Source organism: Garra rufa, chromosome 21 (genome assembly GCF_049309525.1).
Source record: "Garra rufa chromosome 21, GarRuf1.0, whole genome shotgun sequence".
In the NCBI taxonomy this organism is placed as follows: Eukaryota; Metazoa; Chordata; class Actinopteri; order Cypriniformes; family Cyprinidae; genus Garra; species Garra rufa.
The window spans coordinates 5,800,831-5,815,464 of record NC_133381.1 but is presented as its reverse complement, the minus strand read 5'-3'; the positions used below and the strand labels follow the sequence as shown (position 1 = coordinate 5,815,464).

The 14,634-nt window shown below is 35.6% G+C and overlaps 2 protein-coding genes across 2 annotated transcripts; both read left to right on the top strand.

The window, feature by feature from the left end:
* The first annotated feature begins 114 nt into the window (after nt 1-114).
* Nucleotides 115-6,843, top strand: cenpo (centromere protein O). The gene is made up of 6 exons (XM_073827455.1): nt 115-229; nt 846-994; nt 1,553-1,691; nt 1,782-2,050; nt 2,401-2,563; nt 4,995-6,843. The coding sequence occupies exons 1-6, from the start codon at nt 199-201 to the stop codon at nt 5,102-5,104; spliced, it is 861 nt and encodes a 286-aa protein (XP_073683556.1). The 5' UTR covers nt 115-198; the 3' UTR covers nt 5,105-6,843.
* An 842-nt stretch (nt 6,844-7,685) lies between these two features.
* tp53i3 (tumor protein p53 inducible protein 3) lies at nt 7,686-13,738 on the top strand. Its single transcript, XM_073827331.1, has 7 exons — nt 7,686-7,852; nt 7,990-8,121; nt 8,863-9,130; nt 10,512-10,724; nt 11,292-11,459; nt 12,464-12,492; nt 12,704-13,738. Exons 1-7 carry the CDS (start codon nt 7,826-7,828, stop codon nt 12,884-12,886), a joined length of 1,020 nt encoding a protein of 339 aa, XP_073683432.1. The 5' UTR covers nt 7,686-7,825; the 3' UTR covers nt 12,887-13,738.
* The last annotated feature ends 896 nt before the right edge of the window (nt 13,739-14,634 follow it).

Genomic DNA, 14,634 nt, shown 5'->3' with positions numbered 1-14,634 from the left:
GCATTTCTGAGCACAGACTAAATTACGTGTCTGCGCAAACAGCGCGCAGTGATGATGCGCCAGAGCGCTGTTTGGGTTTAGCTTCCGAGGTCGAGCGTGACACACAACCGCGCCAGAATTTGAAACGTTCTGTTTACGTTCTGTTTACAAAGAAACAAAGTAGCAAAAGTTAGAATTTCGCGCGTTAAGGGGAACGCAATGGACAGCCAGATGGAAACAATGGAGCTAGGTAACGTTAAACTAATGACAGTCTGTTACCTCTAAACGTCAAAACTTGTGTAACGTTACGTCTTCTATTTGAGACTTGACTTAACGTATTCTTCTGCTTTAATTTAGCTATCAGTCAAAAGAAAAAAATAGCTAAAAATGTACTCACCGTCAGGCCATCCATAGATGAGATTGTTTGTTCTTCAGATTTGGAGAAATGTAGCATTGCATCACTTGCTCATCTCTGCAGTGAATGGGTGCCGTCAGAATGAGAGTCCAAACAGCTGATAAAAACATCACAATAATCCACACCACTTTTGTGAGGTGAAACAAATCCATCATTACAATTTTTTTCTTTTACTTTAAATCATTGCGTCTGGGCAAAATACCAATCCATGATCAATAACAACACATTCTGATGGCACCCATTCACTGCAATTTTGGATTAACTATTCTTTTAAACTCATTGCATTTTCCTTTATTATAATCTTATACCTATGGTACGGCACAACAACAAGCTATACATATACAGAATGTTTCATTATGTTTTGATTCCTTTATATTTATTCTACTATGTGCCGCACTTTGCCAAGTGTATCGTTTTAAGCATTCTGTGTTTTTGTTATATGATATTTCAGGTGTTCTGGGTCATCTGATGGCTTTAGAGAGGGGAGGTATGGGACAGCAGGACCAGCAAGAGTCTCAGAGGATAGAGATGCTCAAGGTCAAAGCTATGACCCTCCGTGCCAAAAGAGATCAACTCAAACATCAGACAGACGCCGTCAAGGTGAGATGGGTTTGAAATGGTAAAAAGATGTTGATCAAATATCTAACTTTACAGTTTGAGTCAAAAGTTTACATGCATCCTGTATGAATGTGCAAAATAAGAGGGATCATACAAAATGCATGTTATTTTTTTATTTATTACTGACCTGAATAAGATTTTTCACATAAAAGACATTTACATCTAGTCCACAAGAGAAAATAATAGTTGAATTTATGAAAATGACACTGTTCAAAAGTTTTCATACGCTTGATTCTTAATACTATGTTGTTAACTGAATGAGCCACAGCTGTTTTTTTTTTTTTTTTTGTTTAGAGATAGTTGTTCATCAGTCCCTTGTTTGTCCTGAACAGCTAAACTGCCTGCTGTTTTTTAGAAAAATCCTTCTGGTCCCACAAATTCTTTGGTTTTCCAGCATTTTGTGTATTTGAACCCTTTCCAACAATGACTGTATGATTTTGAAATCCATCTTTTCACACTGAGGACAACTGAGAGATTGCAGCTATTACAGAAGGTTCAAACACTTACTTTTCCACTTACAGTATTCTCATTGTACTGCAGACCCTGAAAGATAAAATCAGCAAAGATCTTCCTCTGGATGATGGTGGTGCTGCTGGTGGCTTCATTGAACTACAGAAGTCTTTGTTAGAAGCTTGGAGAATGCAGCTGAAAGACCTTCAGCGTGCTCATCACTTAATTGGTAATTTTGTACCATAAAAATAATACTAATGCTTGATCATCTCTGTATTGCCTTTGTTTTAGGCCTAAACAATTGTGCTGTTCTTCTCAGGTGGCTATGATTTGGTGGAGTGTAAGGAAGGGAAGAGCGTGTGTGTGTCTTTTCACACAGCCTTTGAGGGTGTGTATTTGGAGACATATAACATGGAGCTGGACCTGACACGTACAGTGCAGATCTCTCGCCATAACATCCCTCCATCATTCCCACTTGAGAGTTTTGCCAAACAGAACCTGCAAAAAGACCTTAAAGCCTTCCTGCAAACCCTCAACCAGAATCTCAACGCTTTAGCTGCTCGCAGACAGCAGGTCTGCCTCCTCAAGGTATTCAGGTTTCATGCATTTACTGTAAACACTAGGCTGCCTTTAGTAATACGAAATATAACTACAATTTAAAATAACTGTTTTCTATTTGAATATATTTTAAAATGAAATGTATACATTTATTGCAAAGCTGAATTGTCAGCATTTAGTGTCACATAATTCTTCAGAATGTTAAACACAGCTGTGCTTCTTAATATTTTTCTGGAAACATTTCTCAAGATATGTTTTTTTTTTTTTGATGAATAGAAAGTTCACAAGAACAGAATTTATTTGAAAAAGAATTTGTGATGTCCATGTCAGTTTTTATCAATTTAATGCATCCTTGCTGAATCTTTTTTGTCTTGCCACAGGAACTTGTTGGTTCGGTGGAGGTGATGGAGAGCAATCAGTTGTGCAATATTCTTGTGCTCATGTGTACAGCACAAGGCGAGACTCCCAAAGCTGTTTTATGCACACTGGAGTACAGCGATCTCACACAGAGTCTGCCAACACGGGTTAGCATTGAGTGTGAAGGTACGGCATAATCACAATTTAACTGACCCTGGATAAACTCAACCTCTTGCTTACTATTTCTTAATTGGAACATTTTGAACATTCATTTATCTCAGTAGGGCATGCATCTTGCAATAGCAAGGTCATGACTTAAATTTCCAGGGAATGCAAGACCTGACAAAAAATGTATAGCTTGAACGTAAAGTCGATTGGGAAAAATAGATACAAAAATAACAGAACAAATTAAAATGAATGAATTAAATAGGTTAATATTCTGTCATCATTTACTTATCCTCATGTCTTTCCAAATCTGTATATCTTTGATTAGTCTACGATACACAAATAAGGATATTTTTAATTAAATCTGAGAGGTCCTGTCTATCCAAAAAAAATTTTTAAAGAGTTTTCGGTTACACTTTCTTTGAAGCCCCTATTTATAATATATTATAAGGGTATTTCCATTTTCCAAGGCATTATAATCAATGCATAATGCATTATAAAAAAAAAACGTATTATATTATACAATTATAATACATTATAATACTTGAGTATTTGAGGTTATAACTTTTAAGTTTATGATTATTTATAGAACACAATGTTCGCCATATTAAATCTACTTAATTTATAATGGACTACATTTACTTTTTTACATTATATTACCTTTTATTTTGATGGTCCCCTTTGTCTATTGACTATAAGCAACATTCCAACTATGTCAACTAACACTCCTTAGAGTATTAGTAGACTTAGTTTAGCATTAGGCTAGGTAGAAGGTTCACGTACTTACAAAGTTACTTATAATCAGTTTGTCTTTTGGGCAACCATCAAAATACAGTGCAATTATTACATATGTTTAGCATACTAGTAATAATAAATATTGCTAGCTGACATGCAGTTGCAGAATTACTTATCAAAAGCTGTCTAAAGGGTACCATCAAAATAATCAAACAGATAATACAACTGTGCCATTACTCATTCATCTGATCTGATACCTGATCTTATGGCTTTTGAGAAATATTATTATTATTATTATAGGCATGGGCGTCGCTGGGAATCCTGGGCCCTGTGCACTGACTCAGTTAAGGGAGGGGGTTAATCTGTTCACTACATTAAAACTGTTATAATGAATACTCATGAGATGATACAACATATTATACGTTTTTTTTATAATGTATTATGCACTCATTATAATTTAAGAATACCATTATAATGTATTATAAATACGGGCTTCAGACAAAGTGTTACCGATTGGTATCCCTTTATAAAAAATTGTCAGAAAGACATCATAAAAGGAATCCATATGAATCAAGTGGTTTAATCCAAGTTTTGTGAAGCGATACAGTCGCTCTATATGATGAACAGATTTCTGTGGTTTCATTTTATGATGTTTACTGACCTTTTTGATACCTTGACTTTAAATAAAACCTCTCAGGTTTTATTAAAATATCTTATTTTTTTAAGATTTCTTAATTTAGAAGAACTGGGTTCGAAATAACATGAGGTGAGTAAATGATGACAGAATTAGCATTTTTGAGTGAACTATCCCTTAAATATGAAATTATTTTAGTTAAATCATCCAATAAGTAGTAAATATTGAATGCAAATTATTATTATTTTTATTATATAGGCTGTTTTCCGTTAAATTATGCAGTAACTGTTACAAAATGTGGAGCAACTTGTAATGAAAGGGTTAGTTCAGCAAAAAATGCTAATTCTGTCATTAATTACTCACCCTCATGTCATTCCAAAGACCTTTGATCTTCAGAACACAAATTAAATTTTATTGAAATCTGAGAGCTCTCTGACACTCCATAGACAGCAAGGATCCTTTCATGTTCAAGGCCCAGAAAGATAGTAAGCAAATTGTTAAAATAGTCCATGTGACATCAGTGGTATAACCGTAATTTTATAAAGCTAGAAAAAAACTTTTTGTGCACAAAAAAAATAACAACTTTATTCATGCGTATGTGCCGTGATGCACTCTAAAATGGCACTAGGGTGACGGAGGAGAAGAATTAAAAGTTTTTTTTGTAGCTTCTAACAATTAAAGTGGAACCACTGATGTCACATGGAATATTTTAACAATGTCTTTACTACCGTTCTGGACCTTAAACATGGAAGAACCCTTGCTGTGTACGCAGGGTCAGAAAACTCAGATTTAATCGAAAATATCTTCATTTGTGTTCCGAAAATGACCGAAAACCTTACAGTTTTGGAAATGGCTTGAGGGTGAGAATTAATGACAGAATTTCTATTTTTGGGTGGACTATCGCATTAAGATCATAAAATCCTGGTTATTGTCATTTAATTTATGTGTTCTTACAGTTGTTCATTTGAGAATGAGAGCAACACAGTGTAATCAAATCATGCATTTATCTTTATTTTAAGATTTGTAAAAGGGAAAAATGACCAGGATTACAATAATTTTGCATTTGTTTACTTTCATTCTTAGATAAAACACTTTCAGAATCTCCACAATGGAAGAAAAACCAGTCTCTGCTCCTGGAGTCTCCAGCTCATACAGCTCTCCTGACCATGAGGAGGATGGGAAGCATCGCTTAACGAATGTGACAAAATGATCACCCTAATTTAAATAATGTCCTGTTCAGGTGCAGTTCAATAACTTACAGCTCTGTCTTTGGGCTCATGTAACATGAGAGATTCACAGAGCTTTACATTCAAAGGTAGTTTAAGATGATTTAAGAGAACTAAGGAAACAAATCAGTTCAAGCGTACATTGTCAAATGCTCTATAGAGGTGAGAAAGCTCCTTATTTTCTGCCGTAGTTTTTCTCTCTGCAGTTCTTTCAGTCTTTCTTTATACCATCGGTAATACTCTTCCTGATGCATCAGCTCTTTCTGAGAGATGCTGTCGATCAACGCCAGGTCTTTCAGCTGTAGAATAGAAAGCTGACCATTTTCAGAAGCTTTTAACTTTTCTGTGACCGTCGTATGTGGAGATGAATCGTCTTGCTTGACAGAAAGCAATGCTGATTTTGCAAACCTCTGTTCTTTATCATCCTCACATGTTTTCGCAGAGGATAGAGGTCTGAAAGCTGGAGCGGATTTCGAAAAGCGTGTCTCGCTTGCATCGTTTATCATCCTGACTTCTGATATGGCCCTCATTGTGTTGTTTACGGTTGCACGCGGTTCACAAACCCTTAAATTCAGCAGCCGTTTGTGCTCTTTTAGCACTAGCTCTCGCTCCTGCTCCAGCAGTCTGAGGTTGAGTCTGTATTTGGCGCTAATGTTGTGTAGTTTCCATTGAAGATGGACGTCCTCTTTGTGGTTCAGCAGTCTTACGTCTGTTTGACGGCAAGACTTGGGTCTTATAATGCTTAGCTTTGTTGACATTTTGAGATGTTTCCTTGAAATAAATAAATGGAGTAGACAGCAAGGTTTTGGTTAAGCACATAAATGCAGATTGTTACAAGGTAAATCTATTTTGAAAACACATATTTGCTCTCATACATACATAAAGTGGGTTTAAAAGTCTCAGAAGCTTTAGACTTTTGGAACCCAATGAATGTTTCAAGGCTTATTTATTTTACACAAATATGTACGCTGTTTGTACATAATAAATGTAAATTTACAGTACCTGAATGGTTTGCATGTGGTTTCTCGTCTCCTATGAGCATGTAGAATTAGAATCTGCTGCTATGACACTTAAACATATAAACACTGTCTTTCCTTCTGTCAGGTTTTGAATTTCAATTTAACTTGGTCACATGATCACTATTGTGTCAGTAATGACAAAGTAAAGATGAAAGTGAACTCTTGAACTCTTCTGAATTTTTTTTTCTCCATTTAATCTCCATTTAGTAACATTTGCAAATTTTCTTAATGTATTATAAACCTGATTTTGTATTTCAGTTGTCTGGTGTCTGAGATTAGGATTCTCTAATACTCAGGTCAAATTTGTATTTATTTATTTTATCCCCCAATGTGTTCCTTGTCTTCATTTGTAATAAAACAGGGATGGACTTATTGTTACAAATCAATGTTACATAATATCACTTTTGGAAAATGGATGGATAGAGTTTCTTAGAATATTAGTATTAAATAGTGTTAAGAATTTTTCCAGTTTGGGTAAATTGGGCATCTTTTGAAGTTTATAATGTAAAAAATATACCCAGTTCTCCATACACTTCAGCTGTTTCTGAGATCCCAACAAATCAGGCATATATTTTGGCTTTTTAGAACATTTAACCTTAAGGGGAGACACTTCAGGCAAAACAGTTTTTTCGTGCACCTGTCAGGTTTGAGATTTGGGGCTTTTTGGTTTTCATCTAGAAGACACTGTTATTCATAACATCTAAAAGACAGTGTTAAGTGTTTCTTTTATAGCACTTTATCTATTTGTGTCAATAGATTTGAATTACAATCCATATTTTTAAAGGCCGTTTTCTCAAAATGTTTTTCTCTTGTACACTAAGCCCTAAATTTTGCCCTAAATCAGCACTTTGAATTACCATTGTGTATGAAATGTGCTATATAAATAAACTTGCCTTGCCTTAAATCTCCACTTCAGTAGCACTTACACACACCAAACTTTAAGATGGAAAATGATTGTTTTTCAATGTTTTATTTTAATCCAGAATTATATTTAGTGTACTTATTTTATTGCTGCCGTATGGTCTACATTAGACCTCAACTCCATCACAAATATATTTATTTTTCATTGTTACGGGGTTGTAAACTTGTGACGGGGTTGAGATATTTACCTTATTTATTAATAATTTTAATGAAAAGAAAAAATATAAAATAGTGGTTTTAGCAAATATTTAATTGCCAAAATCATGACAATTTTTGTTTAAAGAAGAATTTGTGATGTAATATTTGAAGCAGAAAGACAGTGTTGTGCATGCAGATATTTTGACCCAGAAAATGGGACAATGTGAGAGCAAAACAAAACCAAAAATTGGTATTGTTTTGGTTTCAGGACAACTTTAATGCTAAGTTTTGACCCACTTCAAATGTTGACTACTATTAGATCAGTGCTGTATTATGCATGTATGCTTAGTGCTTATTACGTCAGTAAACGGAGCGTTATCGCGGCAGAATTGTTGGCATCAAAAAAAAAAAAAAAAAAGAATTGTTGGCATCATATGTGCGTTGAAATTGCGCAGAAACGCAGACGCGTATGTAAATATTTCAGTGCATGCATGTTGGTCTTATGTTGCATGCTTCGGTTTTACGTCTCGTTTCTTTTGTTTTAATTTAAATTCTTGAATTAAAAGTAAAGCTGCTGGCCTGTTTTGTGTTGTCAGATCATAAACTGTCAATGCAAGAAATGCACGAAGCAAGAACAGTAAGTCATTTTCAGCCAGGGTTTATAATCAAATGACTGATGTATTGCAGGGGAAAACAAGCAATATTATAAAATGCTAAAAAAAGAAATTAAAAATAAGAAGCATGGCAAACAATGTATTTCTTCTGGTTTTCTAGTCAATGCGGGCAGTGTGTGTTGATGAATTTGGAAAGCTGGATGTGAAACATATTCCTCAGCCTGAACCCAAAGACGGACAGCTTCTCATCCGAGTCACTGCTACTGCTTTAAACAGAGCTGATCTGCTACAGGTAAACCATAAAATCCCCCAACAATGTTGGGGAAAGTTACATTTAAAGTTACTGATTATGGAAATCAATGCGTTACATTACTTTTGCGATACTTTTTAAATCTGGGCGGAGCTTGCTTGTTTGTTTTTAATATAAAAAGTTCTATTTTTGATCAAATGTAAAAGCTTTTTCACACCTAAAGCCTCAGATTTAGAGAAAAGTAAATTCACTTCTGTACAGTAGACCACAGAAGAAAAAAAATGTCAACTCGTCAGCAATAAAAAAAGGAAAACAAATGTTAGATTATCTTGAGTAATTTTTGCTTATTAGTATGGATGAATTGGATCATCGAAGGTCGGCAGCAAAGACATCGTTTAATAAAATGGGATTAAATACATAAAGGATATTTGTATTATTTAATATTTAATTATTGCAGGTTTGTGTTGAATTTTACTTTATTTATTTTGAGGAATACTGTATCTCTTTTTTAGTGAGTGAGATTAATTAATGCATGTTCACATTTATTCTAGAACTAAAGTAACACCTTACTCACAGTTTCTCTCAACATGGGGAGAGGAGAGCTTTTAATCAATAAATGGGGGGAAAAGTAACTCAGATATTTTCTTGTCAATTAAGAAGTAATGCATGGTTACGTGGAATAAGTCATATTATTATGTAACTTGCGATACTTGTAATGCGTTACCCCCAACACTGCTGCCTAAAATAAACTGAAACCCACTGATGGCTCATTTCTATTGACAGAAACGGGGTCTTTACCCTCCTCCTCCTGGAGAGAGTGAGATCTTGGGTCTTGAGGCCAGCGGCGTGATCGCTGACGTCGGTCCTGGGGTCAAAGGGAAATGGATACTTGGAGATAAAGTAATGGCTTTACTTGGAGGAGGAGGCTATGCAGAATATGTAGCTGTTCCAGAAGAGCTCGTCATGCCTGTCCCATCACCCCTCACTCTTTATCAAGCCGCAGCTCTTCCTGAGGCCTGGCTGACTGCCTACCAACTTCTGCATTTTGTAGGTGTGGCGTCTGCTAGCTTTGTGTTTTATTATCTTTAAATGTGACTTTTCAACCAAAAGTTAATCACCCTCTGGCCATCCAATATGTTTCTTCATTATAACAGATATGGAGAAATGTGCTTGTTTAGCAATGGATCCTCTGCAGTGAATGGGTGCCGACGTGCCGTCAGACTGAGAGTTCAAACAGCTGATAAAAACATCACAATAATCCACAAGTAATCCACACCACTCTAGTCTATCAATTAATGTCTTGAGAAGCGAAAAACTGCATGTTTACAAGGAAAAAATCCTTCATTAAGAGATATTTGACTTGAAACTATTGAAACTAAAAAGTCCTCTATCCACAATAATACTTTCTCCAGTGGTTATCTTGTCTGAATCAGGAGAAAAATATGCAAAAATCAACTGTTCACAAGCAAAAACACTCGAAAACAATCATGATGGTGGATTTTGATAAGAGGACAACAGAGGATGGACTTCTTCACTGGAGAAAACAATATTACGCATTATGGACTTGTATTTTGGCCAGAAGCACTGGTTTAAAGTTAAAACGTATTAACGATGGATTTGTTTCCTACAAACACAATTAATTAATGGACTGGTGCTTTGTGTCTTTTTTTCCCCAAGTAACAAGTAAAGTAATGCATTTCTTTTTATTTTACAAGAAAAGCTCTCCTGTCCCCATGTTGAGAGAAATCATAAGATGTTACTTTAGTTTTAGAAAAAATGTGAACATGCATTAATTCATCTCACTCACTAAAAAACATACAGTATTCCTCAAAATGAAAACAGTGAAATTCAATTCAGAATATAACGCAAACCTGCAATAATTAAATATGTTAAATACAAATATCCTTTATGTATTTAATCCCATTTTATTAACTGAAGTCTTTGCTGCCAACCTTTGATGATCCGATTCATCCATACTAATAAGCAAAAATTACTGCGGTCTGCTGTACAGACATGAATTTACTTTTCTTTAAGCCTGAGGCTTTTGGTGCGAAAAGGCTTCTACATTTGCAAAAAATATAACTTTTTATATTAAAAACAAACAAGCAAGCCCTGCCCAGATTTTAAAAAGTAACGCAAAAGTAACGTAACTAGTTACTTTTTTAGGGAGTAACTCATTATTGTAATGGATTACATTTAAAAGTAACTTTCCCCAACACTGGTAATGTTTTTATCAGCTGTTTGGACTCTCATTCTGACGGCACCCATTCGTGTTCATTGGGGAGCAAACTTTGTGATTCTAATTTCTACAAATCTGTCCCAGTGAAGAATCATTTACATCTTGGATGACTTGAGAGTGCATACATTTTCAACTATTTCTTTAAAAATGCATTTTAAAACATTATATTTCCATATGCTGCTGTCTTGTATAGCCAAAGTGAAGCAGAATGAGACCGTTTTGATTCATGCTGGAGCGAGTGGAATCGGCACCGCTGCCATTCAGCTGGTTCGCTTGAGTCACGCGATTCCAATAGTGACGGCAGGGAGCCCTGAAAAGTTACAATTTGCAGAGCAGATGGGAGCAACTGTGGGAATCAACTACAAAGAGGAGGATTTTTCTGAAAAAGTTCTGCAGTTCACTGAAGGTCAGTATTTTTAGTGTTTATTCAACATTAAAGGTTGTATCAGCGATTTCTAGCCTGAAACATAAAGTGTCAAATTCAGCTGACCTTTCATCACGATCCGCTCGCTGCCTGCCCCATAAATTGTCTGTGAAAAAACCGTGTCTCTCTGGTCAGCCTAGGGTCCGAGATATGCCAAAAAAACAATCGGCACTACCAACCTTTCCACAGATAAACAAACAGTGTTCCAACCAATCAACCGTCAGGGGTTTGGTGTTGTGGACTTTCGCTCCGCCTCCCTCACATCCCTGCACCAGTAGGAAAGTCCACAACACCAAACCCCTGACGCTGATTGGTTGGAACACTGTTTGTTTATCTGTGGAAAGGTTGGTAGTGCCGATTGTTTTTTTTGGCATATCTCGGACCCTAGGCTGACCAGAGAGACGTGGTTTTTTCACAGACAATTTATGGGGCAAGCAGCGAGCGAATCGTGAAGAAAGGTCAGCTGAAATTGACACTTTATGTTTTAGGCTAGAAATCGCTGATACAACCTTTAAAATGAACACATAAAGCGTATGTGTTTTTGTGCAGGCAAGGGAGCTGATGTAATTCTGGACTGCGTTGGTGGATCTTACTGGGAGAAGAACATTTGCAGCCTTGCGATAGATGGACGATGGGTGCTGTATGGCATGCTGGGAGGTAAAACAGCTGATGGAGACTTGCTTGGCAAGCTTTTGAGGAAGAGAGGCAATCTTCTTTAGCCTAGAATCTAGACGCGCCCCTAGCGGCAGCAAATTACATTTGCTTCTAAGGTCAGTCTAGTTACTCTCAATTCACTTAAATTTCCGAAAAATCCAAGATGTACCGGGCCAATCACGAGTCGGTGGGCGGGCTTAACATGATGACGACTGAACTGCGACCATAAGTTCAGTCAGACATGAATTCCTGGTTCCGTGAATTAAGCGTGGAAAACTGAACAGTATTTATATATTTTTTTACTTTTGATACACAGCCACGTCCATGTGTCCTGAGCAGGAGCTCGTTACATCTGAACGCGCTGTGGTGTAGAATACGCAAACACCGGAAGCGATCTGTGGCGTGTATACGACACTCATTGTTTACACAGCACAAGAGATTGTGGATATAGCTGCTATTCAAAATGGTAATTACTTGCGCTTGTCCTGGTTGTTCAAACCCATTTAAAGCTGTAAAAGATTACGTTTGCTTGCGCAAACTCATCCTGGACTTTTTTAAAACATATTTCCCCTTTCGGTGTTTGCATATACTACATCAAAGCGCGTTCACATGACGAGTCGAATCATAGATATGCTAAACTCGTGCTCATGACAGATGGACGTGGATGTGTATCAAAGGTAAAAAGAAAATTATATAAATACTGTTCATTTTCTAGCAAAAACCGATCGTTTCGTGTCTTAGGACATCAATGTATCGTCACGAGCCGCAGGGTGTAATTTGGATTTGTCTGTGCATGTTTTTGTTTACTTTTAAAGGTTTAGTGCCCATCTATGTCTATTATTTAGCTGACAGACTGCACAGTGCACTGATGTTTGTTAAAAATCTTCGTCGCTCTGACTACGTCACCTGACCGACTAAGTCTCTGATTGGTTGTAGCGCTATCCTATTGCGTGGAGAGGAGTTTGAAAGACAACCGTTTATCCCACCCCTCCGGTCGAGCCCTGTCTATGGAGAGTGCCCAGACCCTACATTTATGTGGGTCTGGCTTGCCAGGCTAAATCTTCTTTGCAGTCTGCTCAGATCAAGAAGTTTACAGGTTAGTCTCAATAATACCTATTACTTCAGATTGCATTGCAAATTAAACTAAGTTTCTCATAAATTCATCCAAAAATAAAGATTCTGTCGTTATATATTCAAACCCTTATGGTGACTTTTTTGCCTGTTTTAACTCTTTTGATGATGTATAGTGGTAAATTTGAAGCTTTAAATGTTATGCACTTTGCATTTATGGTTGTGTTTTATTTTAGTATAAAGCAGAGCTGGTCCAGAGTTTCACAGAGCAGGTTTTGCCGCACTTCGAGTCAACAGATCCTCCCTTGTGGCCTGTGATTGACAGCATGTTCAACATGGAGGAGGTTGAAATGGCTCATCAACGTATGGAGGCCAACAAAAATATTGGAAAAATAATTCTCAAAATTGGAAACTCTTGATCATATTATCATTGAATATATGAAGTGAGATCATTGTTGTGATTATGACCACAAAATCTATTCATCTTAAATTTCACATAAATAAAAACCTTAAAGAAGTTTATGAGAGGAAAACATAAAATTTAAGATGAAAAATGTATTTTTTCTGCTTGTGAAGCAGTCCAGATTAATGAGATCAAATGCTGTAACTGACTTAAATTGTTGTATCATCTATTGTTCTAATCTTGTGTATTACTTTTTTATAAATCATATCCATGGCTTATGATAGTCGGGAAAATCTCTTCTAAATAGTCTTACAATTTGACTATATGTGACCCCAGACCAGTCATAAGTAGCGCAGGTATATTTGTAGCAATATCCAAAAATACACTGTATGGGTCAAAATTATCGATTTTTCTTTTATGCCAAAAATCATTAGGATAAAGATCATGTTCCATGAAGGTATTTAGTAAATTTCCTAGCGTAAATAAATCAAAACTTAATGTTTGATTAGTAATATGCACTGCTAAGGACTTCATTTGAACAACTTTAAAGGCAATTTTCTCAATATTTAGAATTTTTTGCACCCTTAGATTCCAGATTTTCAACTAGTTGTATCTCAGCCTAATAGTGTCCTAACCTATCATACCATATATCACTGGAAAGCATAAAAATGCACTTTTGACTGGTCTTGTGGTCCAGGGACACATAAGAGCTATTGTTTTATATTTATGATAAACATTTTAAAATAACATTGGTTGCTTTTTATTTATAGAGCTTCATTATGTTAATTAGTAGAAGGTATGACCTCTAATTGATCATATTTGACATTTCAAAAGTGTAAATCTAAAACTATTTTATTTTGATTGTGATTATTCATATTATTTTTACCCAATTATTATTGATACCTTCTGAAAATCTTTTGCTGAAGTTGTTTGAAATGTCCATTTATTTAAGGTGAGACACTGCAGGTGAATATAATATAAAAAATAACTAATAGTTATCATCACCTTACTTACTCAGTTGATTGACTACATTGATAATTGCAAACACGTATTACAAGTTTGTTTAAATGTTAGGTTTAAATATGCAAATGAGAAATTATTTACTGAAATATGCACTCATTTGCATACATTTCTAGTGTAAATATCAAAACACTGGATAAAGTCAGTTTCAAAATTCTTGTTTAATTATTTTTGACATATTAGAGTCAAAAGTTTTTACAGATGGGATTTTGGGTATCTCATATTGTCACAACATAATTCAGAAAAAAAAAAATTAGAACACAGAAAACGATGTATTTTTTTACCATTTTGGCGGGAATAGAAAGTATAAAAACAAGCAACTTATATATGAACAAATTCCGCCGTAAAAACCTTCAGAATATAGACAGGAATAAAAAGGTACAGTTTGGTGTTTATAAGTGCTACTGAAGTGGAGATTTATGGCTCAGTGTAGGAGAAAAAGCTCATTTTGAGAAAAAAAGGGCCTTTAAAAATATGTATTGTAATTTAAATCTATTGACACAAATAGATAAAGTGCTATAAAAAAACACTTAACAGTGTCTTTTGGGTGTTTTCTTTCCACTAGTCTGAAAAACACTTTATGAAACACCAAAAAGCCCAAAAGCTCAAACTTGACAGTGTTTTTTGCCTGCAGTGTTTCCCCTTAAACGTTTAAAAAACAGCTATGAGTTAACGTTTAGGAAACATTCATTTTTAGAATTTTGGAAACATTCTGGGAACGTTACTTTTGTGTGTTCTCTGAAC